Here is a 15865-nt window from a genome sequence, read left to right as displayed (position 1 = left end):
TATAATTTTAACTAAATTCAGAAACTTTAAATCTTTAAATTTATTGCCTACCCCCTTCTACTTTGAGAATCCTCATTCTGTGAGTCTAAGTTTCTTGATTTTGGCACAGAGTGAACTATCATATAACTGATCTATAAGCTCTTTCTTCTTCATGTTTATTTAAGACAATTTTTGTTGCTATATTCATTTAGGTTTGTAAATAATTTTTTTACAATGTGCAATATATTATTAATCTCATGTTATGTATTCATTTTAGAAATATTTTTTCTAAAATTCACTCAGTGTGCCAAAGGAGTGTCACATGGAGAGAAAACATTCTCTCAGGCTTTCACAGAGAGCAAATTGGTCAAGCAATGGCTGTGGCTCATCCATGGCACTGACACTGACCAAGGATCTACAAACTGCGGTACAGGGTTTCAGGATAAATCCTGAGGGGATTTGGTTGACCTTATCAGATACAAAAGCTACATTTCTTGTTATTTAGGTCTTGCTTTATCTTGGTCTTAACCATCCAGAAGAAAAGTATAAAAACAAAATATAAAAAGTAAAGCCATATTAATATGCTGAGCTGCAAAAGGCTCAAGTCAACAACTTTTGACATTGCCAGTCTTATGGAAAACCCACTACTATTATGGACTACTGGACTATCTCGGAATATTTTGCTGAATTCATGCACCTATAATATTTAAATGACAATGGAATACCCATCTCTGACAAAACTAAACAAGAAAGGGGATACAAATGAACAACCATTTTGTATCTGTATATTCAAAGTAGTTATGATACATATACAGCTACATTCTCTTAATTCAGTGAATAGAAAGATTTGTTCTAATAGTGTCTGTGGACAGGATATCATGTCTGCATCTTGTACAATGAATAACCATTAAGACAATATGCAATGTATTAATTATTGAAGCTGTCCTACTGACTGGTTTTGAAACTGTCTCATTGTTATTTGTTTCTCAATAAAATTATTTAAAAAAATAAAATTCACTCTGAAGCACTTGCCTGGCAAGCACAGTGTCCTGAGTTCAATCCCTGGTACTGCAAAAAAAACCAAATAAAAAATAAAATAAAATTCACTCTGTCTACATCTAAAAAATAAAAAATAATAAATAAATTAAAAAAATAAATTAAGAAAATGAGCTTCACAAAAGGAAAGTAAAAAGAAAGTCAAGCTTATGTGCAGGAAGTATATTAAACACCTTAGATAAATGAGCTGTAGATACATGAACATGGACAATTGACAAGGTAGGAAATGTGACTGACTAATAAACAGAAACCAAAGACCAATTTGCAAACAATAAAAGATATGAGTTAAAATAAGATTATTGTCTTGTTAACATTGGAAATATTTTTAGAAATTTACAGTGCTCAGTGGTATGAAGACAGAGATGAGTGCTTTTACCTCTGGTGGGCCAAATGCAAATATTTTAATTTTCCTGGGAAGAAATTTGGTGATTTGTATTAAGATGCTATTCAACCTAATAGTTCTTCTATTAGGGAATTTTTCCAATGAAAAATAATTCAAATTAGAGATAAAACCTGTGTCCAAGTATGTTAATTACTAAATTATTTATAATGGTTAAACTTGGTTAGTGCCTAAACGTTTAGTATTAGGAATAATGTTAATGAAATCCATGATAATCACACTATGCAGCCTTTAAAGTGTCCATAGATGGTTGTTAGTGTGTTAATAAATCTTAATTGAAGGTTAAAAGAACTTAAAAAAAAACTTTAAGATACAAAGTTGTGTATCTAAACTATGTGAAAGCAGAGAAAAAATTTTGACACTGGAGAAACTATAAAAATGTTAGTTAAATTGGCATTGAATGTTGAGATGGTAGGTACTTTTCTTCATTTTTGCTTTTTATGGTTTTCCAATACAATATTCATTATTATTTATTATTTAAAAATGCATCTTATATTTACATAAGATTTGACTATCTTTGACTAAGAGAAAATTGTGATACACCTTATTAAAAACTCACAAAATGTAAAGGACTATGATAAATGTAAAAATATTAAGATACAGTATACATATGTACCAATCCCCAAGATGAATGTAGTTGTTATGTATTATAAACATATACTAATAAAATACATATAGCTAACATGCACTATATGTTTAAAAAATGGTTAAGATGGTACAATTTATGTTTTCCACAAAAACAAAGAAGAACAACAAAAAAGGAGATAATATGTATTTTCAGGGCACATAAATCTTTAGCTACTGTATTGCATATTCATAATTTTAATAATTTCAAAATTGTTTCTAATATTTCTGTCATTGCTGGTTTCCATTTTAACTGCAAAGCATACTGCAACAGTTGTTTGATTTTATTACAGGGTTTTGTTCATTCACTTCTGCCTTTCATGCCAAAGCAACTAATTTTGAGGCATGTTTTTAGTACTGCTTCTAATATTTTCATTTAATGAATGCTTGTGTTAAATTGTTAGAGAATACAAAAAGTACTTTAAGTGACATTGGGTGGTTAAAACCCAGCACAACAATAATTGAACTCTGCCAATGAATTTACCATGCATATAAACAAATGTGCAACTCACAAATACTGACAAAGCAAGGAGAATATTTATTGACTTGCTAGATATTGTACAGTGCAGCCTTAGAATAAGTTGTTTTTGCCATTCATCCATAAGAGCCTTTGCTATTATTCAGTTCTTAAAGAAATCTGTAAGCATTTGGATTCATTTTATTTCAAGTGTTTATAAATGGAGACTTCATCCATTTTCATATGTTTGTCTTTTGCATTTGTATATTTGTATAAAGTGGACAGAATTCTAGGAAGTAAATGGAATGCAAGTTATTGCAAGTTATCACTTTGTATGTTTAAACAGAGGAGAGACAGTATTAGAAAGCAATGAAGTCATTCCCAGGACAGGAGGTGGAGAACTGCGGGCTATTTCTTCTGCACTCCACTTCTTAAGCTGAATGCCTGCTACAGCTCATTTCCATTTCAGTTAAAGACACCTTCTGCCAAGCTCTTCTTATACCCAGAGAACCAAACACAACAAATTGCAAAGAAAGTACACTAGAAGGTTTATCTAAGATTGGCTATTGGGCACATGAGCCTTAGGAGAAGAGGCCAGTTAAGTTGAGGAAAATGACAGTGAGCTACGGAGCACACTTAGGACGCATAAGGAAAAGAGTTAGTTTAGTTAGGGATGAATGCACTGGAGATGTTGGAGGGTGAAAAGAAGGAAGATTTTGATTTTAAAAAGAACAAATATGAACATAAGAAAAGGAGTGAGAGCTAAAAGGAGAAGAGATCGCTACCAAGAGTGTGCTGGGATTGCTTATTTCAGGGACGGGACAGTTCTGGAAAAGGGAAGATTCTGTAGCGTGACCATGGGATAAGGATGATGTGGATCAGATGTGTCAGTCCGACAGTGAAGGAGTCGTAGAGGAGTGTGCTGACTAGACACAGAGCATGGGCATCAGGAGTTAGTCTGGGGGGGGGGTAGGACTGGGGGTAGCAGGCTTTGCGTTAGGGACTAAAATGTGATTTTCTTTTTAAAAAACCCTTCACCTGGGAAATTAAGGCAGAAATTTAGCTAGGAAATAATCCAGGCTCTGTGATTTGTCTCCATTACTTTTATTTGTATCATATCTGAATATATCCACTATTAATTTTCTCTTTATCCTGTTCATTGTCTACCAATAAAAAATAATTTCCATTTGCAGATTACACTGGTTTATCTTTCTGTGCATTGAAATAAAGTAAGAGAGAAGTTTAGAATCTGCAAGTGAGAGAGTGGCATGAAGACGACTGGAGGAGAGGGCAGGGCCCATGCACCGTTCACTGACTGTCCTGTAATCCATGTCAGTGTGTCATAATACCGCTACAAGAAACAGCCCTCTATTAAGTTCAGGAGGAGGTGATGGATTTCTGGAACCTAAGTATTTTTCCTGAAAGACCTCAATGTAAATTATACATAGGCATGCTGACCTTGGATGTATACATGTAGGAATGGTTTTGCACATAGGTAGGCAAACAATTCTGGCTTTGAATCTTGTCCGCCTGCTGGTGCTGGGGAATCACATACCCTAGGCGCCATCTTCAACCTGCAGATCTGCTGAAGATGTTTATGTGTCTTTGTAGGTCTTCAATGGACTTCCCTAGTAGACTGGAATACAGTATAATTCTCCTTACTGGGTGAAATACACACTTGTTTTAAAAAAAAATGGGTAAAAGGGAGAGAGAGGGAATGGAAAGGGAGAAAAGACAAGAAGGGGAAAAAAGGAAAGAAGGAGAGAGAGAAGGAAGACAAAATAAATAAAGGGAGAGAGAACACAATGAAATAACATTTATTGTATACCACATTCTGGGCTCTGTCCTAGGTATCTTACATATGTTAACTATTTAACCCTCACAATTATCCTGAGAAATCACACTTTTTAGAATGATAGTGAGGAATGTGTATCCCAGACAGGTTAAAAATCCATAAGGACACAGCAGGTAAGTGTCTGTCATGATCCTGGGTCTGAATTCAGATATACCTTCGGCCTCTTTGTGCAAAGGTCAGTGTCACTGAAGGCACTGGGTTAGTGGGTTGGACAGCATGACAAGGAATTTTATGTGTCGACCTTGCTAGGTTACAGTGCCTTGTTATTTAGTCAAACACTGGTCTAGATGTGACTGTGAAGGTGTTTTGTAATTGTGACTAACATTCACAATCACTTAACTCTACGTAAATGAGATAATCCTTAATAACACGGCTGAGCTTCTAGTCATTTGATAAGTTGAAGAGCAGAAAAACAGGTATTCTGGAGAAGGAATTGTGTCTCAAAACTAGCATAGAAATGGAGCCTATTTCCAGCCTGTCAGCTTGTCCTGTGGATTTAAGACCTGGCAGCCCCACAGTGGTATAACCGTGTGAACTAATTCTTTAAAATCTCTCTCTCTCTTTCTCTCTCTCTCTCTCTCTCTCTCTCTCTCTCTCTCTCTCTCTCTCTCTCTCTCTCTTTCTCTTCCCCTTTTCCCTCCTGTTCCTCTTTCCTCTGCTTCCTGTTGGTTCTCTTTCTCTAAATCATCCTGCCTGGTACAGAAAGAATGATATTTACTGTAAAGCTTTCTTCTATTTGATTTGATTTGACTCTGTCATTGGTCTTGTTCTATTGAAAAATATTTATTTTATGACCATGTAATCTTTTTGATTAAAGACCTTGGCAGACATTTAATTCAAGTCTGCTTGAAAATTAGGAAATAAATATTTTAGCTCCCTGTTCACCTCATATTTCACCAACAGTGCAGAAATTGTGCTCTCAGTTCTCAGGAAAATCAGATTATTAGGTACTTTTAGTGTGTATCCCTTCTGTAGAAAGACACCACAATTCGCCTTTTGTTTCTAGACTAGGTCAAAAAGTTCACTTCTACTTCAGAGAATTTGGGGTTTGTAAGAAGTTTTATTTCCTTATTTTTGGACATGTTTAATTTCTACAGTGAACATATTTGACTTTTGTAAAGAGAAAAAAGTTGTTTTAAGAGTTGAGAACCCTGAACTTCAAATTTATATGTAACTTTTAGGTCATTCCATTATATAAATCAGTAGCAGGGGCAAATTTCCTGACAAAATACAGACAAAAGAATAAGAAAAATGTCAATTTTTTTTACATAATTAAAATGATAAGACTGTCTTAGTTACATTTCTCTCATTGCAAGGAGAAAATACCTGACACCCAGAGTTAAAGAAAGAAAGATTTGTTTATCTCACAGTTTGTGGAGGTTTCGGTCTATAATCAGCTGGTGCGAGGCACGGTGGCACATGGCGCAGGGGCAACGTTCATAGTGGCGCAAGATAGCAAAAGCAAGAAGAGCAAAAAGGGCTGGCCAAATAGCTCAGCAGATTAAAGTGCCTGCAAGCAGGCACAGGGGCTGGACTTCACTCCCCAGGCCTGCAGCGCTGGCCCCGCCCGCGGGGCACACTGAGATGGCAATTGAGACTGGGCGTGCCTGTAATCCCAGCACTTGGGAGGCTGTAAACAGGTGGACCACTATGAGTCTGATCTAGTAGTGAGACATGGAACCCCCTGTACACCTTTCCCTAAAATAAAGAAAAAAAAAGAAGAGCCAAAGGGGGAGGAAACTTCTGTCCTGTCCCTTACATGGCCTGCAAGGCTGCCTACCCTAAGGCGAATGTAGCACTCACCCAATCCCAGCACTAGACATTGAACCAATCACAAACTCTAGATTCAGCGGCCTCCTGAAAGCCTGTTCCCCATGACCACATGAGGCTTTGGGGGACATCCAGATACAAACCATGGCAAAGGCTAATCAACATTTGTGCATTAGAAGGGAAAATGTGGCCATGGAATGCTGCTATTTTTGTTGCTGGCTGTAACTAAAATTTACATCATTAATCTTTGAAAGTCAGTTTATTTTTTGATGTGATGTACAGGTCTCCATACTGTCAGTGTAATAATACCTTAATATATTCACCATTTTCATTTATGACATAGATATTTATATTTATACCACTGCCTAAACTTTTTAGAAACACTCTCCAAGGCTGTTTTCCTGGGATTGGATGCTTTTATTTGTTACAAATGCTTTCTCCTTGCTAGAGTTTTATTTAAAAGAATATTAAAAAAATTTAAAAAAGAATATTAAATTTTTCTTAAGTATATAACAAAATATATCCCACTAGCTTATACTGCTGCTACATATGCTGTTCTACTTATTTATACATCTGCCAGTTACTCTCATGCTTATAGTGCGAGTAAAATCACTTGCAGTTGTGTGAAGAAAGTGAGTAAAGAGATCTGCTTCCCAGTGGTCCTCGAGGTAGATAAAGTAGCCTTAGTTGTCAGGTGTAGTGGATGTCTAACTGGTGCTCAACTGCTTACACTCAGCTGAATTAAACTAGTGTGGTGCTGGGCGTGGGAGGCCCACCTGAGGGCTGTTGCAGCAGCATAAGGCAGAACAGGACAAGCTGCTGGAACGCAGTTAGGGATACTGTTTGGAGAGGCTGTTGGAGCTGTTGGGTTGTTGGCCTAGTTCTCTTGGCCTGTTCTGTAGAGGACCCTGTTGTGCTGGCTTTCCTGATGAACTCATCGTAGGCATCGCTTCCTGGCTACAGAGGGTAAGATGGTGCACTGCTCAGCCTCATGGAGAAGCTTGTCACATTGGCTTTCCTGAAGGGAACTCGGCTTTCCTCATCACTGGAGGACCTTGGGACCTCACTGTTGCTGAGCATGCTGTGGTACTTTTGGGAGAGCTCTGGTGTATACCTTGAGCGTTGCTTCCTGGTTCCAGTTCAGATCCCTCAGCCTGCTAGCACAGATCCTTCATCCTACAAGGCATAAACTTCCTAGCTTCTACCACTGACCTTTGGGCCTTTCCAGCACAGGTCTGTGAAGCAGGCCTGCATGACACTTTGTTGTGGGCTCTCGGCTTCCAGTTGGACTCGTGGGAGGCATTGTCATAAGCTCTAGGCCCTCAGCTGAATTCTTTAGTGTTTAGTGTGTGGATAGGTTTCCTGAACTTATTGTATATAATTCTTTGGGTGATTCATTGTAGAATACTATTATAAAATGTTTCCTGTATTATATTGTTTCCCTTTCAAAAGCCCCAAATCACAATGTAGGGGGATTTTCTTTTCTTCCTACACCATTCTGTGCGTGTGCTTAGAAGACTTCATTGGGGCTGGCAGTTGCTCAGTCAAGTGCATAGGAGTGCGCTTTGTACATAATGTATCCTGAAAACAGTGAAAGAAAATATCACAGCAGTCTACTTTTGTATCTGCTTTTTTTTCATCCAATGTGACATTCACATAAATAAGCTTGCTGCTTCCAGTGTTTTTAAAAAATTAAGTGGCATACACAAAATGAACGCTTACAGATATGCTAGAGAAGGAAGTTCTTCACTGTGCTAATGCCAGGTGGCTAATAGCTGTCTTTATGGTGGACACAAGGTTAGTTCACAGTGACTGAGTTGGCCAGGAAACATAACCCATTATGCATTTTTTAATGGATGAGCTCGACAAAGGAATTGAGACCATGCTTGCAAATTATCATATAATATTAGATTAGGCAGTTATTGGTGTTCCAGAAGGCAGGCTGAAAACTGAAAATGACCTTGAAAAGTTAGACTATCAAAAACAATGAATATAAGAGGGTAAAATCAGATAGGAATAAATGTAAGCAAGGGGAAGCATACCAGGAAACTGGGGGAAATACTGGGTGAGGACTGGCTATACAATTGACTGAGAAATACCAGTAATTATTTATTTTAAACCAGGAGGATGCAGGAGATCATGGTGTTTCCTTAGAATAAGAATGTAGCACTTAAGGGATGATGGGGACTGAGGTGGGGTGGGCATCTAAGAGCTCATTATCTCAAGATTTGCTGATACATTTTATGGATGTAAGTGAGGAAACCATCTTCTATTTGCCCTTCATCATGGGGGAAGATGGATTGGGAAACCTACTCACCCAAAGGACCTGTAACGTCCTGTCTTCTCAGGAACTGGTAAAGGAGAGGAGGAAGAACACTTTCTGAACCAGCTTTCTTAAGTCTTGCTTTGCCGTACCCTGACTCTTTTGCTGCGCCTTCAGTGGTTCCTATTTCTGCAGGGCTTCTTGTGCCCCTGCCTTCTTCCCCACTTTTCACTGGCATGCTTTATTGAACTACCTGAACCGTTTTCTGAAATCGCACACTGAAAGATGACTGGGGATCGGTTTACACAGTTGCGTTTTGTCCAGTCTTGTTCTCCATTGGCTTCTTTGGAACTTGGCCTTCTTGCTTATCACTACATTCTTCAGTCCCCCTACTCCCTGAGGACCTGTGACTTTGCAACCCGGTCTCCTAACCTCCCCTCTGTCCTTATGGCTTTTTTATGTATGCAACCATGGCTGCCTCCAACATTTGTTTCCCAGAACCCTGCTCCTCCCATTTTACACAATCTGAAACAATCCATCTACTCCTCTGACTCTACACCAATTATTATTTTGGGAGCAGAACTTTTTACTGTTATGTAATTGCAAACTTAGCTAGAAAGTTTGAAGAGTTGAACAAGGAGATCTCAGACAATCTTTCAGTAGAGTCACCAGTCATTTATCACAGGAGAGTGGGCTGCAGAGAGTGCCCTGGTGCCCTAAATAGATCAATGTGTAATCCCTAGGCTATGCAGCGATGGCACAATTTTCAACCTTAGAAAAAAATGGTAGAGTACAATTATGTAATCCATAGTCCACACACAAATGTCATCCATGGTACCAGGAATGTTCTTTATAGCTATTTTTACCCTGCCAGTGATGACTGCTGTGCATGGGGCCCTGACTTCTCTCCAGGCCATCTGTCCCATAGCACTACCTTCCAAATAAACATTTTTGTACTGACGCCATATCAACTTCCAAATGTCTAAAATGTGACTCATCATTTTCCCCTTAGAAGAAGTCCACCCCACCTCCATGTCTTTCTTATTCATTTTGGTGGTGTTATAACTCTCCCAGCCATCCAGATTTGATTCTATGAATCATCTTTACTGCTTTGTCCTCAGCCATATAAGAGTCTGAGTTCTCCATGCAAAATTTCTCTTCCACCCTCATGTTGCATAGGTCTTCGGGTAGAATGTCTGTCCAGTCTGCACATCAGACACATTCTTCTAGTCACCGTCACCTACCTCAAGGCTCTGAAAGAGCTAGCAAATGTGTGTCCTGCCTTAGATAAACTCAGTCAGAAATCAGGGTTTGAGCAGCAGTAAATAGCAGAGCACCCAACAACGTGTAGCAGTTCAGTGTTTCTATACACAATTTCTAAACATGTCTTACTGCCATTAGAGAAAAGCGAAGTGAAGATTTAACTTATTTTAGGACAGTGACTATTTAACAACTGTGTTCAGCTCAAGTACGCAAAGGAAGTCTGTCCAACTGATAGCTGGCTGCCTTTTTAAGCCCACCCCCAGTGAGAAAACACTAGCTCTTCCATCCCGTTAAAGCTTCCTTTGAGGGCATAATCTAAATAGTTCTTGTGAGAGGCGTTTAATCTCAACTATTCTTTCAAAAGCCTGATCACAAGGTTGGCCCTTGTCTGAGATCTAGAAACTTGGCTTTCAGGCTAAGAATTCTCTGACTGGAATGCTTCACTGTGCCTGCACTGTTTGTGGAATCACTAGAGGTTATGCCAAATGCCTGTTTTCCTCCTGGGAGTCCGAAATTTTGGTGGGCAGAGGATGTCTGTGTGGCCAGTTCCAACAAAAGCCTTGGACACTGAGTCTCTAAAGAGCTTCCCTGGTCACAACATGACATGATTCATTGCTGGGGGAAATATATCATCTTGTGTGACTCCACTGAGAGAGGATATTTAGGGTTTTGCACCTGGTTTCCTCTGGACTTTAGGCCATTTCCTTTGTTGAATTTGCTTTGTATCTTCCTGCTATAATATACCACAGCCACCAGTACAACTGCGTATTTATAACCTAGAAAATCATCAGATCTGCACGTGATCTTGGGGATCCTGTTATGTCCTACTTTTCTTCCTGAAAAGAGAAAGATGCAAAAGAAAGAGGATTTTTACAAAAATGATTTCAGGGGCCAGGGAGATGGCTCAGTGGAGTAAGTGCTTTTCCCCTAGCAAGTGCAAGGGCCTGAGTTCAGTCCCCAGTTCCACCAAAAAAAAAAAAAAAAAGAAAAGAGAGATTTCAACTCATGCTCCTATCCCACATCGCTCACAATGTGATTATGAAATTCTTCCACTGAGAGGCAGAACCTTAGAATCTGAACAATCGGTGTCTGTTGCTTTTGTACATTATGGTCCTTTAAGATTACGATCTGATGCACCAGTGATGCCATGTGACTTTTGAGGTTAGATATAATAACAAATACTATACCTTCTTCTTTGATTACTTTGTGTGGTGCTCATCCTCAGAATTTAGTTACCATGTTATGAAGAAGCCCAAGCAAATGCATTGAAGATCCAGACAGTGGTTCCAGCCAACAACCCAGCTGAGATGCTGGCAGACAACCAGCATAACTTCCATTAGAACAAGAGAGTCTTCAGTCTCTAGCCCTTGTTTTGCCTCCAACTTTCAAATCTTCTTAGCAAAGCTCTGGATATTGTGGAGCATAGACATGCTGCCTTTACTGTACCTTGCCCAAATTCCTGACTCAAAGAATTTGAGACCTAATAAAATGACAGTTGTTTTACATTACTATGCATAGGTGATTATACAGTAATAGTAAGGATGACTCTTCCTAAGATGACATCCAGCATATAAATAGAGGGGTGTGGCTTGGCATCTCAGTGCCAAAAGGGAAAGCATGGAGTGTTACATACTGTGTTTTCAGCCTGCTCCAGTGTCTAGGGTGACACTGTGGTCTTCTTGATGTTCTTTTCTTTGTTCTTCTTAGTGACCAACATGTGGGTGTTGTAATTGGCAGTCTTTTTTGCCTTCTATCTGAGCTTGGTTGGATGCCAGAGGCGTGTCTCTCAGGCAAGTCTGGAGTGGCTCAAACTCATTTCCACACCCCTACTCTAGACTCCACAGATGGCTGTGTGACTCTTTCAGTCCCAGCTTCAGTGTTTAGCTCTGGAGTTCCTATTAGTACATCTTTCTGCAGACTGGCAGCACTTCCAGAGTGTAGTAGGACACAGGCCCCTGAATGGGGCTCAGTACAGATGAATCCGAGAGGCTTCTTCCGCCTGACTATTCCAGGCAAGTGAAAGGGCTACTGAAAGGCAGTACAATTCAAGAGTCCTTAAGAGGAATGAGGATAGGAGATTCCCTAAGTCTTTCTGCCATTGTTCTTATTTATCTAATATACATCTCTCTGTCCAGGGTGAAGGAACTTTGCATAATTAAAGAAGGAAATTGGAAAATATATTGACCTGTTTTCCTTCCTTCAATTCCCCATATAGACTCATCTCCATCTTCCTTCCATCTCTATTTCTTCCCCAAGCCTTCAGAGCCAAGAAGTTTTCTGTGTGCCTTTATACAACTCTGTGATCTGACATTTGGGCATTGATATTCTACAGTCCTCAAGATTGTCAGTTGGATTATAAGGCTATTGTCTAGCTAAAAATATCCTATTTTGCATATTCCAAGCCGACATCACTTTGCTCTTTAGTTGGCATTTTTCCTGAAACAAGATTTAGTATCCATCCTAGGCAAGTGAGTGGTTGGTTATATACACTGAAAGGAGGAAAATATAGTATTTAATGTCTTAAATTCTCCTCTTTTACCGGTGACACATCAAATTGCTTGCTTGTACTGAGCTCCCAATATTCCAGGTGTGAGATGTGATGAATATTATGGTCCTTTAAGATTATTCTTGGTGTATCTGTTTCATGCTTTTCTTATTCAATTCTGAAATCGCTTTTCTTTCTTATAATAAGTTCTATCCTCAGAGTCCGACAAGTTTGCTCTACTTTTTGTGTACCTATTCCATGTTGGCTTCCTTCTGATTCCTGGCTGTCCGTTTCATCACATAGGCACCATTTGCCTGTCCTCTACTTTCTATACCCGCCCGCTCGCCTTGGTTTTCACTCATTTCCTCTCTGGTCTGAAGTGCCTCAGTATCCCCATATTGCGGATTGTGCTGGTGCGTCATAGGAAGTTGCACAAAACCCGGCTCCAGTTGAATCAGGCCCTCGAAGCAGTTCCTCGGCTCACATGCTTTCAAACACCAGACTTCAGGAAAGAATTAACATGACACTGCAGCATGTTTCTTACTGATTCTTTTCTGCCTTTTAAGCTATTGACTTCATGCTGTCATAATTGTGGGAGTTTCAACATAGTTGCTGCCAATAGCAACCTGGCTGGATGCTTCTTATTTATCGCTAATTATGGGGAAAAAAAAATCCTTTCATATAAACTATTGAACAAAATCTTGGGCTGTAATCTGCTTGAACAGAGCCAAACCCCTTGGCTAATACTGAACCCACTACTGTTCCAGAGACTATGCCAATTTTCTTAGGCCTATGAAATTCTGCCCCTGGGCCTGGTGCTGGGGTTGAGCCTACTGAGGCTGTCTGGCAACTCTGCCCTGGGAAATGGGAAAGGGAAAAGTGGATCCCAGGGGGGCCGAGGCCAGCTCTTAAGGTCTGCAGCAGCTGATTAGCGTCATGTTTTCCTAACTCAGCATTCACAGACTTTGGTCTGATTAACTTGAAATTGGCTATGGAGGGAGGCTCTATGCCAAGGAGACTGGCAAATGTTACATATTAAGCTTTTTTCGTTTGTTTGGTTTTAGAGCTGGTTTGCTGGTCCACCACTGATAATGGGAAACAATGTAATGTGTGTCAACAGGCAAGTCTCTTAGCTAGTTTTTCTAACTCCAGAATTTTCCCCTTCAAAATGTTTTTTTAGAACAAAAACGAACAGTCTTGCTAAGACATAATTCCTTATACCATAAAATCCGCTCCTTTTAAAGTGTATGATGAATTGGTATTTAATATACTTGAGGCTTTTATGGACATCATCTTAATCAATTTCATAGCCATTAACAGTCCTATTCTTACCCAACTTTTCATTCCCTGGCAAGTACTATTTTACTTTTTGTCTCTGTGGCTTTGCCTGCCGTAGGCTTCCCATAAAGAAAATCATGTGGTTTTTTTCTTCTTTCACTTAGCAAACTTCCCAAGATTTATCTACATGGAAGAATATTTTTAGTATTTTATTTCTCCAGGGGTCAAATATTTTTTTCACTGTGTGTATAGGCTGTATTTTTCATGCCTCTGTTGGTTAATGATGTGAGTTACTCAATCTAATTCTAACCATAGTTCTTTGATCCGGTCCTTTCCACTTCTGCTGCCAGAATTGTTTTCCCAAAACATCACATCTTGTCACTCTGGGCATAAAAACATGTCATCCCCACCTCCTAGGAGATGCTAAAGGGACACAATTGAGCTTACATTGGAAATTCTCTTTAGTTTGACCTCAGTAGCCATGGGAATGAGAGCATGAGGGGACAGTGTGGGCCAGTGATACTCAAGCATTATTTTTATTTTTGCAGTGCTACTGAGGACTGAATCTAAGGGTCTTGAGTATGCTAGGCGAGCACTGATTCACTAAGATACAGTTCCAGCCTTCCAGTCCTAAAGTACTTCTGCCTGACTGACCCACCGTCCAGCCACCCAATTACCAACCATTGAGCCACCCCCAAAAGACCAAAGAAATAGCCAAAAGCAATATCCAAACTACATAAAATAGTGATAGGAATATTGTTGAGCCTTAGGATTATATTGTTCATATTTCTTTTCATGTCTTAATTATGAAAACTTTCTGGAGGGACAATGACTATGGTAGCCAGACTGTCTAATTTGTCACCTGAGTTTGTTCACTTATTACTGATTTTCTTTATCCATCTGAGATTTTAAGCAAATTATCTTTTCTTATGTGAAAAGTATGAGTAAAATTTCATATTTCAGAATCATTATAGATTAAAATACATAAGCCCTGAAGTACGGTGACTGACCCATAATAGCCACTCAATAGATAAATGAACACCATTATGGTTGAACATATGGTTAATTTTTTCAATTATTTTCAACAAAACCAATCTAAGATTAGAATTACTTTGGTGTTCTTCCCTTGTTTTACGGCTTTGGTGATTTAATTTCAATATTATCATGGTACTTTAAAAGTAGAACCAATTTAAGAAGAAATTAGGTAATCAGTCAGCAGGCTTTATGTTCCATGCCTGCCATCACCCTGGTATAATCTGAAAGAATCAATATTTTCCTTGGGCAATGGTCAGTGATAATGTCTCATTTTATTACAATGAAACTTTCATGAAATGGCTTAAGTATAAACATCTTCAATTATAGTGGGTTTTGTTGAGGACAATGTCTCATAGCAATGAATAATGGAGCTTGGCATCTTCCATTGTTAGGGGAAGTACGACTTGGTACCAATTCTTAAAGATACAACCCAATACATTGTTCTTTGGGATGACTCCAACTTACATTAACAACCAAAGAAGGATGTTGAATGGTAGTTACATTGTAATTGTTTTGGTCTTAGATGATCATAAAATTCAAATTACTTTATATGCTGTGCACTTTGCATTTGGAAAAAAATTTACATGCGTAGCAACTTATTTTTTTAGTTTCATAAGTAAAACAGCCATGAGCAGGAGTCTTCTTTCAGAGGTTAAAGTGCTTTTAAACACAGAAGCCATGATTTTCATCAAGACATTTACTGAAAGACCAAATTAATCAATTATCGATAATTTGCCTTGGATCTTGGAAATACTGAGATCAAATTTTGGAGAATGTATCCTTTTACATATTTAGTTATCAAGCATTATTTCTCTTTTTTCTCCCCACAGGATTATGCCTGTCGAGATGATTACTCAATAGTCCACAGAAAGTGCCGTTCTCAGTTCACAGATCTAGATGGTTCCAAAAGATTTGGCATAAACACTTGGCATGACGAGAGTGGGATTTATGGTAACTCAGACATGAAACGAGAACTCTATTCACTGAGTCATGGTCCCATTGTTCCCCATTTAAAGTAATATAAGAATCAGATTCTCTAATTAATGAAAGAATAATGGATGTTAATGATTTTCTGTATTAATAAATATAATAAAAGTAGATTCTCTTAAACAAAGAATGTTGTGTTAGAACAATGTTTATGTTTTAGTTTTCATAACCTACCCTTGTGTTTTCTAAAATTTGTTGTTTAGCAGACAACCTCATGATAGCTTGGCATGTGGCTAACTTTTAGAAAGTGAGGCAGTTTAAATTCTCTAGAAAGAAATTTTTTCCTTTCAAAAGTTAACTGACATATAGTGACTGTACTTATTTATGTAATACCGTATGATTTCCTGTATTAATAAATGATGCTTCAATATCAGTGTATGAGAGAAAGAGGAGAGGAGAGAGACAAAGAGAGA

General features: G+C 38.6%; 1 protein-coding gene across 1 annotated transcript in view; it reads left to right on the top strand.

Moving 5' to 3' along the window:
- CUNH9orf135 (chromosome unknown C9orf135 homolog) overlaps positions 1–15510 on the top strand; it is a 99312-nt gene extending 83802 nt beyond the window's left edge. The window contains exon 6 of the mRNA XM_004637207.2: positions 15296–15510. Coding sequence (XP_004637264.1) covers positions 15296–15484 — 189 coding nt within the window. The 3' untranslated portion in view covers positions 15485–15510. The remainder of the gene's footprint in view (positions 1–15295) is intronic.
- The last annotated feature ends 355 nt before the right edge of the window (positions 15511–15865 follow it).

This window comes from Octodon degus, unplaced genomic scaffold (assembly GCF_000260255.1).
Source record: "Octodon degus isolate 3935 unplaced genomic scaffold, OctDeg1.0 scaffold00087, whole genome shotgun sequence".
Taxonomy (NCBI): Eukaryota; Metazoa; Chordata; class Mammalia; order Rodentia; family Octodontidae; genus Octodon; species Octodon degus.
This window is presented reverse-complemented; position numbering and strand designations above follow the sequence as displayed.